Source organism: Antedon mediterranea, chromosome 11, assembly GCF_964355755.1.
Source record: "Antedon mediterranea chromosome 11, ecAntMedi1.1, whole genome shotgun sequence".
NCBI classification, from domain to species: domain Eukaryota; kingdom Metazoa; phylum Echinodermata; class Crinoidea; order Comatulida; family Antedonidae; genus Antedon; species Antedon mediterranea.
Window position 1 is genome coordinate 7,772,626 of NC_092680.1, and position 17,241 is coordinate 7,789,866.

A 17,241-nucleotide genomic window follows, 5' to 3' on the forward strand; every position below is an offset into this window, starting at 1 on the left:
TGTTGGATCTGCAACAATTCCTCTTCTTAGCTTGATATTGCAGCTTTGGTTTCCTTGCCTACCGTGGACACTGTGTACGTACCAGCTGTGGGCTTTTCATTTTCTGACGTTATTAAATCAGTTGTCGATGAGTGACCCACTACTACGCTATTAAGTACTCTTGTACGAATCAGGTTATATTTTGTTTGAATGCAAAATGAAATTAGCTTAGAAAGATTATTATTATCATCATCATCATATTTATCATCATAGGAATCTTCATTATCATCATAAAAATCATTATCATCATAATCATCATCATCATCATCATCATCATCATCGTCATCATCATAATCTTCATCATCATCATCATCATCACAAAATAATTAATATCATATTTATCAACATTTACTATTTGATTAGCATACCGGTACTATAATTTGTGATAAAAGGAATGCCTAAATTAAATCATGGTCTTCTTAAGTATTTAGTATTTTCATGGTTTATTAATAGATTAATAGAAACGCTTATGTCCCAGTCATTGACTTTAATAGAACCCATATTCATAATTACAATCGATATGGTTTTGGATTTCAGCATCCTGACGTCATCTCAAATTCGCGTTAATTATCTGAGTATTTAAAAGACCACAGATGTGCTGTAATTCAGGATTCAATGCCACTGTCATTTTTCACGAGTGGGTTGTTAATTAATGCATCATAGGACAATGTTTTATCCTTGCAATTCCGTCACCTTCTTTTATGACGTTTTGTAGTTAACTTCTTTTACAAGGTTCGATTCGAAGTAACAGAGAAAATACCATCAGCTCAAGTGTTATACGTATGAAACGCCATATGTGCCAAAATATTAATATTTTTACTAATTTTGGAGGGTAACCATGCCAGCTCAATAAAAGAGTGTGGATGTCGGTGCATAGTATTGTTGTTTGAAAATATGTGTTGTTGACTCAACACCAACATCTGGATATCATATACAAAAATCAGTTACGGTATACGATGCGACCACCTTGCTGCATCCCCCCCCCCCCCCACCCGTTTCAACCCATAGGGACAACAGATGAATATTTGATAGCGGTTTTGTCGAATTCATGTCATGTCTACTTTCTAGTGATATTAAATTAAAAATGTATTAGAAAGAGTATTAAATGGTATACAAATTGTTTAATTGTTTAACCCTACATTTAATTTTATTATCGAAATTTACATATTCGAATGTCTCTGCTGCTTGCGTTCAAAACTTTTCCAATGATATTTACTGTATAATGATTGTGATGAATGTTTTTGGAATCGAAAGACATGAGAGTATAGTAATGACAGGTACGCGCACTAAGTGTAGTTTTTATTTCAATATGTTCAGTGAATAGATCGACAGGACAGTGATATCTCAATGCTATTTTTGTAATATCAGTTTTATGGTTGATGGACATTTTAAGTCATTACGTCACACCTCGAATAGGATGGCCTTCGCGTGTACAGATACTTTATTTTGTCTCACAATCGTCCACAGTGGAATAGTTTTTAAGTTTGTTTTTGATAAATCACTTGCGCGTGTTATTTAAATATTCATACATCAAACGTATTCGGCCTTAATCAACATATTAAAAATGAACGAGACAAATTCTTGCGGTCTTAGGCCTAATGGATATCTTAAGAGACATTCTTTGCAAGCAGGTTTAAATCAAGACAGCTTTTTCGTGTTTTTCCAATTCCGCTCATCATACCCCCCCCCCCCCTCCACCTTGTTAGCTGTGCTTCTCTGGCAATGATAACGTGTAAATCAATATTTAGGCTCTGTCTACACTATCAAACTTTATGTGATAACAAATGTGATGTGCCCATATATGGACACGATGACGTCATATCACTACCATATTTGGGGATATCATTACCATGTTTGGGTACATCACACTTGTTTAATAGTGCAAACAGAGCTTCAGGTAGTATTACTGTAAATTGGGAAGTGACGGCCGTATTGTGACAATGACGTTGATTCGGGAGTTGTGCTGGTCCTGGTTTTATAACATACTGTTATTATATTATTATTGCATAACATATATGGTTAAATGAGTTCAAATATGGAGTCATTCAATTTTCGTACTACAACTTGTTTATGATCTTTATTTGTAGTCATCAATGTCAGTTCTGAACTAACAACACAGCATACCAAACATTTCGCAGGCATTAGCAACCCTGTCATTGTACGCATGTCCACCAGCTGAAGTGCACATCTCAACATCACATTATTAACATTAGCTTTAAATCGAATTAGGGGTTTTCCAAACATGTTGACAAAAAAACATTAAGTTATAAAACATGAACCCGAAGTGGAGGTCGTTGAGCGGACAACATGAATTTAAAACGCATAGTTGAGTATATCAACATCGCATGGTTAAGATATTTTTGACGATGTATTCATTATTTTTTTTAACCACATGTATATCCGATTTTTATTACTATATATCTATAATTTATCATAGGCAAGTTATGTGATGCAGTCTCACATACAGTATGCCCTATCATATGTGACGCCTGTATCAAACCATGAACCTATTTAACCTTAGAATAATACAGACTAAACATTAATTGATACATGTGTCATTGTCATATGTTTTTGTTACAGGACTTAATGCCCCATGTGGCGATACAGTATAAGAAATCGGGTGAATTATATATTATGCCTATTATGAATATTTATTCATACATTGCATATAATATTTACTATTCATCTTCAATAATATAAATGTTTATTTCGACAGATGGTTGCCATAGTGACTATAATGATGGTGTATTAATAATAATGCATATTGCAATTATTAGATTACTAATGAGAAGTGACAGGGTCACGTCATGCATCATTAGATCAAGTCATCATCATTTTCAAATAAATATAAAATCAAGTTATTATGTTTTTATACTAAAATATTAATTTCTTAATTTATCATGGTCTGTTTATCACTTATCGTCGGTTCAGACGACCCATAATGGTATCCGTATGTTTTCTTTAATTTGCTTTGCGAATATAGTGAAGCTACATCAATATAGTCTGATGGACCATGGAGAAAAAATAATCCTCCATGGATGGACTGAGTGTTCTTGTCTATTATGTTGTCGTTAGCTTTGTTGTGATTCCTAGACTGTGTGAGACATTTTATATAATTATGTTCCTATATATTTTGCTGACAAACTTAAAATCTTAGCTATAATTAGTTTGAAAACATGACTGTAAATAATATAATATACAATAACACATTTTTTTTAAACATAGGCCTACGACTGTGATATTTTTTTGTGCTTACACTGTATTATATAAGGAGGTGACTAAGGGGTTTTTAAATCATTTTTTTTAAACTACAGTCTATTAGGCCTACTACAAGAATATTATAATGAGTAATTCAGTAGTTTAACAGGTAAATTATGACATGACCTCTGATATTTCAACGATGTTTATAGGCGGCGCTATTTGCTGTTTAGATCAATATTTAGTTGGGAGATACTGTAAAGAGTATAATTACAAGATATTTACGTATAAAACAATTAGTAAGGGATTTTTATTGGAAAAAGTTGCAACATTCAATTTAGCGGTACAATTCTCAAAATGCTGAACGTGCAATAGAATCATAAGACCATTAAATACAAATTACCGTGTGGTAGACCTAATATAGTGAACGACACGTTATATGAACTTAACCAATCAAATGTCAAGGAGACATTTAGGTTTAGATGTTATGATTTCATTTTTTAGTGATAGAACCTCGTATTAAAATTTTTACTAAAAAACCACAACGTTGTTAAGTACTGTGATAATTAATATTAATAAAAGCAGACAATCCAATACCACGGTTGTGCGTCACTCATTTACCATAACAGAACGTAGGCCTATAATATAATATAAGCACAAATAATAATTAATATTAATAGAGTATATACTTATAATTAAATTACATTGTTTCAGTTGTTTGTTGTCGACATTGTTAATAATGAATTATGCTTTCTTTTTCAAGAGAATAATGGAAGCGTGAATAACAAACATTGATAGCATGGATTCCGTTGAATTTCTATTGTTCGAAATTTTCATTTAATTAATAATAATTTACTAGCTGGCGACTTAATTCCTATGTTGATTATAATCAATGATTGTCTATTAGTTATTATTGTGTTGATTTCAAATAATATTATCTTTAAAGAATACAGGTCAACTATATAACCTACTCACTGTGTCATGGAATCAGTACTTTGACCATTGTTATAATTTAAAAAAATTATAATTTTAAATTTCGGTCTGCATAATCTCAAAGCCTTTGATATTAAACCACAACGACGAATGAGTATTATTGTCATTTTTTGTCGTTTACGGTGTAATTATTTATGTTGAGCATCGTAATTTTGAATGTTTTCTGAATTGCAATTATAGTTAGGCAAATTTATAACATTCTCGATAAAACCTATAAAATTCGTTTCTACTTCAATTAATGCGCTAACGTATACTTTGATACTGACATTTTCTTTTGCCTGAAAACAAAGTAATGAAAATGATGTGATTGTGGCTGATGATACTGATGTTTATACTAATGTTAAGATTGCACAACTTATTACTATTCTTTGTATGTTAAATCCCATCAAAAAATTAATGGAACTAAAACGTGATTTTAACTGAAATTGGTTTTGGTAAATGTTCACTCACATGTATAAATGCCTATTTTGGAATGATACCGCACCTTTAATTTACCAACTGAATTCAGGTCCAAGTGGTGGGCATGCGTAGTTCATTATCTAAATAAGACCTTCGGAACCTGATTGTGGTTAAAATGTATGGAAACGAGACATACTTACAAATGCTGAACAAGCTCTCCCATGTCATCTAATTGTAATTGTCATAAATACCTTAGTTCTGAAATTCAAACATTTTATTTATATTTATGCTTTTCACGTATTTAAATTAACATGGATATTATCTTTTTATTCTCTGCAGCTTTTTCTAGTGGATAATTGTGCAGATGACTGGCGGTTAGCTATGACATTTTCCCGAATAACGCTTTTATCTAGCGAACTATTTGTATGCGCAATTCACCCAATTCCTGGGAAATATACATTTCGTTGGAAAACGGAATTTGCATTCACGCATATGACTAGGGAAGCTACGGCTGACGTGGACGTTCTTCTTTCCATTCCTATGTTCCTAAGACTTTATCTAATATGCAGAGTTATGTTATTACACAGTAAACTGTTTACGGACGCCTCATCTCGCAGTATTGGCGCCCTCAATCGGATTAACTTTAATACCAGATTTGTTTTGAAAACTCTTATGACCATTTGTCCTGGTACAGTACTTCTTGTTTTCACCGTTACTTTATGGATGATTGCTAGTTGGATTTTACGAGTGTGTGAACGGTGAGTACGTAAAATTGAACGCGATTGAAAAGGTTGGATTCCACTCTGTTGTGTACAGTGATATTGTATTTCACGGAGAACGGATGCTTTTAATACGATGAAGAAGTTTGCAAGTTGCTACTTGCAAGGTATCAAGTAGCAACAATTATACATTTATTCATCGAATCACAAATCACATTAAAATTAATAATATGTACAATGTTTCATTTGTATACATATCATACTAAATTGTATACTAAAGACAATCGACAAAACAATTTATTCCACCAACAACGAAACATGACATCAACAAAACAAAACAACCACACAAACACACATATTTGTTATTTGTTACTATGAATTACACTAAATCACACACTATATAAATTAACGGTAAGGATAATAAATAGCATTAGTTTCAATGTACAGTAGAACCCCTAATAAAGAGACAGAACAAAGTGACCCCTTAATAGAGGTGTCGTAAGTATATATTAAGTACTATATTATATTCCCTTGTCTGTTTCACGAGAAGGTGGTCCTTAAAGGTATCCCCTTAATAGAGGTGTCGTAAGTATATATTAAGTACTATATTATATTCCCTTGTCTGTTTCACGAGAAGGTGGTCCTTAAAGGTATCCCCTTAATAGAGGTGTCGTAAGTATATATTAAGTACTATATTATTTTCCCTTGTCTGTTTCACGAGAAGGTGGTCCTTAAAGGTATCCCCTTAATAGAGGTGTCGTAAGTATATATTAAGTACTATATTATTTTCCCTTGTCTGTTTCACTAGAAAGTGGTCGTTAAAGGTATCCCCTTAATAGAGGTGGCGTAAGTATATATTAAGTACTATATTATTTTCCCTTGTCTGTTTCACTAGAAAGTGGTCGTTAAAGGTATCCCCTTAATAGAGGTGGCGTAAGTAAATATTAAGTACTATATTATTTTCCCTTGTCTGTTTCACGAGAAGGTGGTCCTTAAAGGTATCCCCTTAATAGAGGTGTCGTAAGTATATATTAAGTACTATATTATTTTCCCTTGTCTGTTTCACGAGAAGGTGGTCCTTAAAGGTATCCCCACTTAATAGAGGTGTCGTAAGTATAAGTACTATATTATTTTCCCTTGTCTGTTTCACGAGAAGGTGGTCCTTAAAGGTATCCCCTTAATAGAGGTGTCATAAGTATATATTAAGTACTATATTATTTTCCCTTGTCTGTTTCACGAGGTGATCCTTAAAGGTATCCCCTTAATAGAGGTGTCGTAAGTATATATTAAGTACTATATTATTTTCCCTTGTCTGTTTCACGAGAAGGTGGTCCTTAAAGGTATCCCCCTGAATAGAGGTGTCGTAAGTATATATTAAGTACTATATTATTTTCCCTTGTCTGTTTCACGAGAAGGTGGTCCTTAAAGGTATCCCCCCCCCCTGAATAGAGGTGTCATAAGTATATATTAAGTACTATATTATTTTCCCTTGTCTGTTTCACGAGAAGGTGGTCCTTAAAGGTATCCCCCCTGAATAGAGGTGTCGTAAGTATATATTAAGTACTATATTATTTTCCCTTGTCTGTTTCACGAGAAGGTGGTCCTTAAAGGTATCCCCCCTGAATAGAGGTATCATCAAGGAGGGGTTCTACTGTATATGTATAATGCTGATCGTCAACTGTATGGTGTGTTTATTGCTCATCATTGTGGCGTGGCTATTGCTATCGTTATGGTGACTAAATCATTATTATCATTTATATTGTTATTTAGTCATTTTCATTGTCACTGAATCGTTATTGTTATCATTGTAACTTGATCATTGTTATCATCATTGTGACTTGATCATTATTATCATCATTGTAACTTGATCATTATTATCATCATTGTAACTTGATCATTATTATCATCATTGTAACTTGATCATTGTTATCATCATTGTGACTTGATCATCATTATTATCATCATTGTGACTTGATCATTATTATCATCATTGTGACTTGATCATTGTTATCATCATTGTGACTTGATCATTATTATCATTATTGTAACTTGATCATTATTATCATCATTGTGATTTGATCATCATTATTATCATCATTGTAACTTGATCATTATTATCATCATTGTGACTTGATCGTCATTATTATCATCATTGTGACTTGATCATTATTATCATCATTGTAACTTAATCATTATTATCATCATTGTGATTTGATCATCATCATTATTATCATCATTGTGATTTGATCATCATCATTATTAGCATCATTGTGACTTGATCATTATTATCATCATTGTGATTTGATCATTATTATCATCATTGTAACTTCATTATCATTGTTTAATAATTTATTGTGATCATTATTTAACATTGTCACTTGATCATTATAATCATCATTGTGACATGGTCATTAATCATTATTATCATGGTGATAATGTATTATATCAGTTAGTCTAATCGTCATTATCATCATTGTATAATCATCACTTCAAGATGCATTGATATCGTCCTTAACATGATCATTTTATCATCAATTGTAAATAATTACTATCGCCACTTCTCTTATTATCATCATCATATAGTTATTATTAGTTTATACATTGGAAATTGTGTCTTATTATTACTTACAACATATTAAATGTATTAATGATAAACCAAAATATTATTATTAACAGATACCATGACAGTAACAACGGCGAGATGTTAAATGCAATGTGGATAGTGTCTATAACATTCCTTTCAATTGGCTACGGCGACATGGTTCCGAATACATACTGCGGACGTGCAGTGTCCGTAATAACTGGAATAATGGTAAGCAATTACAATAGCAATAATAATAAAGATGTCATAGACAGGAATGCTATGAATATAATCTGTTTTAACATATTGAGAGCTGTTACAAGAAAAAAAAGAGTAAGTTTAAAGATGTACTGTATGTATGAGCATAAACGTTTGAATGTATCGTGATTTATACAATTGTACAGTATTATACGGTAAGTTGTTGAATGGATAAAAAAAACGTATGTAAATTTACATATAACTTGCAAAGGGACGAAACGAAACAAATGAAAAAATTATTTTTTATTCGTTGCTTTTATCTTTAAAATCGAAGACTAGGCGAGGGCTTGATAGAAGGCTGGATAAACGGCTAGAAGGAATGCTGAACGAGAGGATATTCACAAATATAGTCCAGATTTTAGCCTGTCGCGGATTTATTGTTTTTTTTACAAATATTTATAACACGCCTCCCGTTCCGTGAATTATGTCATATCCGAAACAACTAATTGTCTATCCCTAGCCTAAGCTAGCGATACGAAAGATCGCTACAAAGGCAACTAAAACTGATCTACACTCTAATTCTGTAATTAGTATCTGTAATGATTTCATCTTGTATAGTTGATCCCATTAATTAATACAAAATCATACAAACGATCTAAAGCTTTTTTGGTCTAGGCCTATAGTACATATCGCTCTCAAAATTTTTTATTTCCGATCGACTACTAGTTTGAATGTTACTGTTTATATGGTAAAGAAAGGCTAAAAAATAGAACGTTTACCGTGCGGTAAAACTAATTCTGTTACTGAACGAAAATTAACCATTAGTAAATAAAATTGCATACTCTTTCAAATTCGATAATAATATGTCTTGTATTATCTACAAACTTTAAATCAACGATACGATATGATAAATGTTTTACACATTTGAAATACTTAATCTTTATAATCGATATTAATGTATTATGTAAGCATGTGACAAGGTCACAGAAAAAAAGTAATTTTCTTGAATCTGAACTTTATTCAAAGAGCATTGACCGAGAATGTATGAATGTAACGCTACCTAAACGACACGTGTTTGCACACACTTATGAATACGTAATATCAACACGTAGTCAGAGGTGTTGCAGGCCGTGAAGCTAGTATAGTTTGAGTTTTATGTTCCAACCAGTTTAGTGGACGTAATAAAACATTCGCCTTTACTAAGGCGTGGTTCCCACTAGCGACGCAACGTAAGAAAATGCCCTTCCGATAATTGTGTTTGCCCCCGCCTGCGTGAAATCAAACCTTCGATTTTTGCAGCACTATTGCGTCGTCGGTTCCCACTTGTGATTACGCAATACAGCACCTTGCGTCGATACGTCGCTGCGTTACGTTGCGTTGCGTTCTAGTGGGACCACGCTTAAATTCGCTGAAACCTATTTCGTCTTTTTCAAGCAGGGAAAATGGCATCTGCTAGACTTAAACAATTTTAAATTTGTTTTCTAATATAAAGTCAACGCATGGTGGTATAAAATTAGCCTCCATAATCAACGTGCCTATGAATTAAACACACGTTTTATTTAGTGTTTAGGCCTAAGTTAAGTAATTTAGACTAATTTTTATAAGTTACATGTTGTCTTAATGTTCTTAAAGACACGATAAATTACCTTGTTTTGTTACTTTAAATGCCAGAAATGGTCTACTATATTTACTCTGTCTCAACAATTTATATTATGGGCTAAATAGTATAGGCCTACCATCAGTTTTACCCAAAGTAGCGTGAAATAATATTACAGTACAGTATTAAAGTACTGTGGAATTAAATAGCGCCACCATTATTGAAGGGAGTATGGAACGCCAGTGTATGGCACGTCGGAGTAATTCATCAACTTTTAAAAATTTAACTGTCATGTTTTTTTCCCTCAGGGTGCTATGTGTACAGCGCTCGTTGTAGCAGTACTCGCAACTAAATTGGAACTATCAAGAGCTGAAAAACATGTCCACAACTTTATGATGGACAATCAATTGACAAAAAGAGTGAGTAGACGTGACCTTACACAGAAGCTCTGATTCGTATATAAAATAACTTGTTATAATCTCTCGGTTTACAGGGTACATCCATATTAAGAGGACACTTTGAAATTAGCGAGCGCAATGTAATAAGACTACGCCCACCATATTCAGACATTACTTTACATTTATATGGTACATTGTCACAAAAAATGAAACTATTCATAAACCATCAACATGATAATTAACGACTCTGAAATGTTTCGTCCGCGAGTAAACATAAACATGTCGTTTATATACAGGCCTATATTATCGATGGATATTATTATACTGGCCCAAGAAGAGAGTTAAGGCCAATATACACTAGGGCGATAACGATCGACGATAAATAGATAAATATGCATTGTTCATACCTGAAACAAAGGACATTTTTAAAGTTTTCATCCTAGAACTATAGGATAACCATCTATGCTGTCTTTGATGAAAATTATATTTTTACACGTCCAATCTAATGACGTCATGATTAGTAAGAGTAATAATATCATGACAATACAACAATTTATTGTTTTTATTGATCATGACGTCATTTGATTGGATTTAAAAAAAAAAAATTTATAAAAGACAGCATAAATCCTATAGTTCTAGAACAAATTTCTTTTGTTTTATGCAAGAAAAAAATATTATTTATCGTCGATCGTTATCGTTCTAGTGTAAATTCATTCATTCATTCATTCAATCTTTTATTTCGGAATCTCTGGTCCATAGAAAGTAAAAATTACATATAAATGAAATAAAATAAACAAGACTAATTACTACTACTCATCTCAGGATGGCATTCCACCTGGAGAGCATCTTCGACTTAACTAAGACTTTGTTTATAATCGTTGAGACTAAAACATTTTCGCTTACATTTAGTCTACCATCAGGCCATGTATCATGGGGTTTGACTTTCTGTTACCTGAAAAAAAAAAATTTCCATTATTATTATTCAATTAAAACTAAACTCAACTATGAGTTACTGTATATAAGTTTAAAGTGGCAGTGGGGTGTGACGACTGACAGCAGGGTAAACCATTCTTTCCGAAAGATGCATTGGGTTCTGTTCACACGAGATGTGTAAACTGGCCCCTTTACGTCCGTATCTCTTTTCTACCACAATAACTATGCTATAGGATTGCCTTGAACCTGTTCCGATATTCTCGATGCAGTGACATAATTCTTCTTTCCTATTGCAATGTGTAGATAAATCTGGATCACCGCAATCTTCGTTCACACAATTTTAACATTGAATAATTTTGGCCGGAAATTAGTATGACTGCTATTTTGTTACCATTTCAGCAATTCAGCATGTTTAATTTAGCAATTTATATTTAATGCAAAGAAGGACGTGATCACGCTTCGTGTTGAGTAGAATTTAAATATTTAAATCTCATTTCAAAGCCAATTTCTGCATATGAAGTTTATTATATTTGTGGATTATTCTATTTTGTTCTTTAAATCATCAGCTAGAGTTATCTTACAAACGCATTCAACTGATCATCCAACGTCTTGAATGTAGGCCTATACATTAAACTATATCCATTCCTTCCCGTCGGCGGTATTCTATCTAAATTTGTCCAGTATCCTAGGCAAATCCGTGATACAGACATCACATGTGAAAAAAAACGAGCAAGAATGCATGGTTTTAAAAAGAAACAACCATGTAAAACATAGCTATAATAAGCCAATTACAAGGAATATTTCTGTTAGGAAATGAAAATCATATTTGCCCGAAACCAATCAATGAAGTAACAGGCAATTACTGATAATCACACATTAATGGCGGGGAATAAAGGCAAGTTATGACGTAGGCTAATCTTGCAATTTTCCGAGACGCTTTTCAATACTGTTTATAATAATATTATTTTTATTTGAAAATGTCGATATAATCGATACACCATGGTGTTTATCAGAAGAATATTTCAGATCTGCAGACAAAATGAACATCGGTTGAGATGTAAACTATGTTTGCTTTTTGGAGCAAATCTTGAGATATTCAGGCTTTCTTCCTTAACTACTTATAATTCAAACTGCGCTCAATGTAACAACACAGTAATCGCAACGCTTAATATCAGTTCATATCATACACTGTGCAAATAAAGATGACTTTTTATATCAATGACAGGATATTCGAAAACATCATAGACAAATACGTTTCAGAATGATGTGTTAATCGCGTATTGAAATATAAAGAAAAAAATGTAAATGTAATTGGGGGTATAACCTGCGACTTGCAATCTAAACTGGGCTAATTTGCGCATACGACCCTAATGGTCCCTTCTTCATATCGAGTGCTGCCACCAAACGGCACCCGTTCGTCTGTTCACAACGACAGGGACAGTACACCGGGGTAACCCCCTACTCTTCCGAAAGATGTAATGGGTTCTTTGAAGTGCACACTGGCCAGCTTTGTACACCGGACCTCCAGTATTAAGTCCTTATCTGAGAAGACCTGGACCGATTGTATAGCTATGGTTTGCGGCGGAGACCCTGCCTTAACCGCTCGGCCACTCGACTCGACTCCCCTCGGCCACTCGACTCGACTGCCCTCGGCCACTTGACTCCGCTCCCCTCGGCCACTTGACTCCACTTGGCCACTCGACTCGACAATTAAAGACGTGTAAGATTTATTTTTATAGAGACACGAAAATTACACAATGTGAATCGTACTTGTAAGCTGAAAAGGTGACAAATATCACCATAACCGACCAATTGTCTATCATATACAATAAAATATCACATTATCCATATAAAAAATAACACTAAAAAATAGAATACAAATAATAAAATGTAAATATAAAAATGACGCAATAAAGAGCGAGAAGAGTTTTGCACAATTTAGGTACCTAATTCGATATGTGATTTCAGATGGATAAATGAAAGAAATTCTCTGATACCAAAAGATGATTTTGATGATAGGCCTAGCTTTTCATCAAGTTCATTCAAGGCCAACTCATCAATTTCAGACCTACCAATTAACTTTTACGTCTGTTTTCATGCATATATATGTCTTTTGCTTGCCATCCGATTCGTCATTGCCCGTGTGTGCAATCAGCTGGTTATTGTCTTTGGTTTAACATCGACGCTATCCCATACATTATGCACTGACAACACATTAGTTTTATAAATTTCATCAATCATATTTTAATGTGTAACATTCAACACTGTACATGATGATGTAGTATAAGAATCATCATTATTCAGTATTTATAAATTAAACACAGCAGGGGGTATGTTGCCCAATTCTATTTCTGCAATATTATTAATGAAATAATTTTAACGATTTTTGTCAAAATTCTTTTAAATTTTCAGATGAAAAATGCAGCAGCTAATGTACTGAGAGAGACGTGGTTAATATATAAATATACTAAACTTGTAAAGAGGGTACATCCGTCTCGTGTAAGGAAACATCAACGAAAATTTCTAAAAGCCATACAAAAGTGAGTACATGTAAATACGTAAGTTTACTATTGTTTCTATAATAATGTATACCCTTTCAATAAGAACAATCCGTTTTCTTCATTTAAATGTTTTTTTTTTCTTTTATTTTCTCTTTATACTTTTATTTAGCCTTCAGGCTAACATAATGTATGTAATATATGTAAGAACGCACCGTCCAGAAAAACGTGTGCTGCCGATTTAAAGGCGTATGTTCAATAAAGTTATTATTATTATTATTTATCGTGTCCTATTTTCATGATTTTTAAATATTCTTTTGTTAAATGGCTACCGTATACATCATCATCATCATCATCATCATCATCATCATCATCATCATCATCATCATAATCATCATAATCATCATCATCATTATTATCATTATCACCAGCATCATCATCATCATCATTATCATTATCACCAGCATCATCATCATCATCATCACCATCATCACCATCATCGTAATTAGTATCATCATCAGAAACATCATCATCATCATCATCACCATCATCATTATCATCATTATCATCACCATCACCATCATTATCATCATCATCACCATCATCATCATCACTATCACCATCATCATCATCACCATCATTATCATCATCATCACTATCATCACCATCACCATCATTATCATCATCATCACCATCATCATCATCATCACTATCATCATCATCACTATCACCATCATCATCATCACCATCATTATCATCATCATCACTATCATCACTATCATCACTATCATTATCATCATCATCACCATCATCATCATCATCACTATCACCATCATCATCATCACCATCATTATCTCCTCAGCCATTGTTAGCCCATTACCTTTTTTAGCTGAACCCATAATGTTCTGTCAAGAAATGGTTGTATTTAAATTTGTCATTTTTCTAAAAATAGATTAAGAAAAACAAAACTTGATCAAAGGAAATTAACAGATGAAGCAAGTACAGTGGTTGACATGGCTAAGGTTAGTCCTCTATTATGTGTTTTATTTTTAATTTATTCTTTCAATTAAAAATAATTGTATTTTCATCCTGATGCAGATTTCCAGTATATTAATATAGACGAATAAAATAATACATTGTTTTACAGTTAAAAACGCTTAAAACATTGACGTACAACTAAATAAATTAAAATAAGCATTATGATAGTAGTACTAACTTGAATTTAAATTTTATCTTTGGTATGTTCAAGTTATTTTGGAAATCAAAGTCAAATGAAACAAAAATAATTAAGACATTTTTACCATATAATAACATAATTATACAGTAGTAATCTAAATTGATTATAAAATCACTAAAAAAACTAATTAAATATAGGCCTAATAGTATTTATTATGGTTTGACAATAAACTTGAACTAGAACAAGATGCATAATTCAGAGTTTATTCAAAATGTCAAACATTAAACTAAAGATTTAAAATGGTTTGCAATAATTAAGTTATTATAAAGGGGCTTGAAGCTATGTCTACCTATCAAACTAGTTTGAAAGAAAAGTGTGATGTGCCCAAATATGGTAGCGATACGTCCAAATATGGTTTTGATATGACATAACCATGTCCATGTATGAGCACATCACCTTTTTCGTCACATAAAGTTTGATAGTGTAGACAGACTAGAACAATACAACTATGAAGCAGCCGTTTTAACAACAGTGTTACGATTTCATTAGCAGAAACATCGTAAATAGCGAGTTTCTCTTATTGCTTTTTACAAACCAACTTATTACTTAGACCGTCACTTTGTCTGTGTTTTAATGATTGTCTTTAAACTGTTCATTGTAGTCATCTGTTAAATTTGTTGTATAATTTTTCTTTCAAATTATCTTAAAATGTTTTTGTTCTTATTTTCAAAGCTCTTGTTTCAAAAGAACGTTAGGTAAAACATTAAAAAAAATACCCTTTTAAAAAAAATATTTGACTAATTGTTTAAACGTTTTACGCTCAGGTGTAATAACATCATCCTCCTTTATTTTTAAACGCGCCTCAATCAACTTTATTATGAATTAAAATTTATATTTGCAGATGTTAATTATAGTATGATTTTTAGAAATTCTTGACATAATTATATGCCTGAATAAAAATCAACAATGTTGAGTAAGTAAACATGGAAGGCTGTAGAAGGAACAATGTGTATGGTATAATCTCAGAGAAGGCATACGGATATAATAATCGTTTTTCGACAACATAGTTTTAAAATGAAGGGGCCATACAGAACCGTTTCATTCGTTTTATGGAAATTTGTACCAGCTGTATATTATTGTTTGGTTAAAAATGATACTTCAATTTTGTCTTTTGTTCTAAACCTCATTTACTGTTCATATATCCAAACTAACTGATTGTAGTGACATAATACTATATCAAATAAATTCAAAATTCCTTATTATGTATAAATGTGTTACCTCCTGTATCCTATTCCTCCGTCTCCCACGTTTGGTTTTTAATTTGGAATATCATTTTAAAACATCCTTAAACTACCGTATACTGACATAAAAAAACTACATTTATTGAATAGTTTCTAAGGATAACCCAAAATGAGGTAATTTCCATTGGGATGCAGTAGTCGTAATACTTTTGCAAGATTTACCTACAAAATTAGTTCATGTAACATCAACTGATATCCTTTACATACCCTGAACACTTCCCCATCTTTTTTTATTTCTTTCTGGCCTTTATTTAATCATACCATAAGGAAGGAACAAATGATTGTCCATAGGTTAAGATATACATCTCAAGCTACCAGAGTAATTGATGCACGTATTTTGCCTTTCATTTTATATAGCTTTCCGTTAATTTTGCTGGTTTACTTTCCATAACACTAAACTGAGCTGCATGACTTGAAACATAGGCGTGGCACCCCCGTTTGTGATCACATCCTTCGTGTTATATTTCTTTTGTTTCGATTTTTATATTGAAATAGATACCGTCCATGTAATTCTGTTAATTTTGCACCATTCTGCTAAAACCAGGCACATTTTACCTACACGTTAAAGGAAAAGCACCAGCAGAGTACCGCTTTGCAACGATGATTAATGTTTCAGTCAAACGCTCAGTCAATTACTGAGCTAAACAAAATGTAGGCTATAAGGTTTGCAAAAAAAGTCAATACCTTTTTTCCTGGCCCAATGAAAGAACAGGAAATAGATTTAATTTAACAAAATTAAATAACAAAATGAAGTAAATTTATGCTTTTCCAGAAATTGAAGTTCAAAATTTACTATCATGTAATGCTACGCCTGTGTTTACAACGATGTGTATGGCCACTTCAAAAACAGATTATGTTTGATTTCCGAATATGCCTTTTTCTTTTGTTTACGCATAAACAAATGCATGAAATTATCAGGAAGATTTTAGCCAACAAATTATGAAAATGTTTAAAATGTCAAGCACGCTGAGAAGTTCGCTTGTATAAAGGTGTTTCGTGAATTAGTAAAGTAAATCCATTTGTTTAGAATGAGTTACGCAAACACAACAAACAAAATTAAATATGGTTATTTTTCTACTGTGGTGAATTAAAGTGTATATATATTTTTCCCTTTTTATTAACTACCACAGCCATTACTTGCCCGCGTTTCTAGAGCTGAAATGGCCATGTACACATCAAAACCACCGGCGCTTTACCGAAGTGTAGGTAA

At 32.6% G+C, this 17,241-nt stretch overlaps 1 protein-coding gene across 2 annotated transcripts in view; it reads left to right on the top strand.

Moving 5' to 3' along the window:
- Window positions 1–17,241, top strand: part of LOC140063147 (small conductance calcium-activated potassium channel protein 2-like) — a 78,777-nt gene that overhangs the window by 54,026 nt on the left and 7,510 nt on the right. Inside the window, exons 4-9 of one of the 2 annotated variants that reach the window (XM_072109600.1) lie at window positions 4,969–5,387; window positions 8,025–8,160; window positions 10,033–10,143; window positions 13,468–13,595; window positions 14,506–14,575; window positions 17,162–17,233. In XM_072109600.1, the coding sequence (XP_071965701.1) occupies window positions 4,969–5,387; window positions 8,025–8,160; window positions 10,033–10,143; window positions 13,468–13,595; window positions 14,506–14,575; window positions 17,162–17,233 (936 nt within the window). The remainder of the gene's footprint in view (window positions 1–4,968; window positions 5,388–8,024; window positions 8,161–10,032; window positions 10,144–13,467; window positions 13,596–14,505; window positions 14,576–17,161; window positions 17,234–17,241) is intronic. The other variant, XM_072109601.1, reaches the window with a different exon arrangement.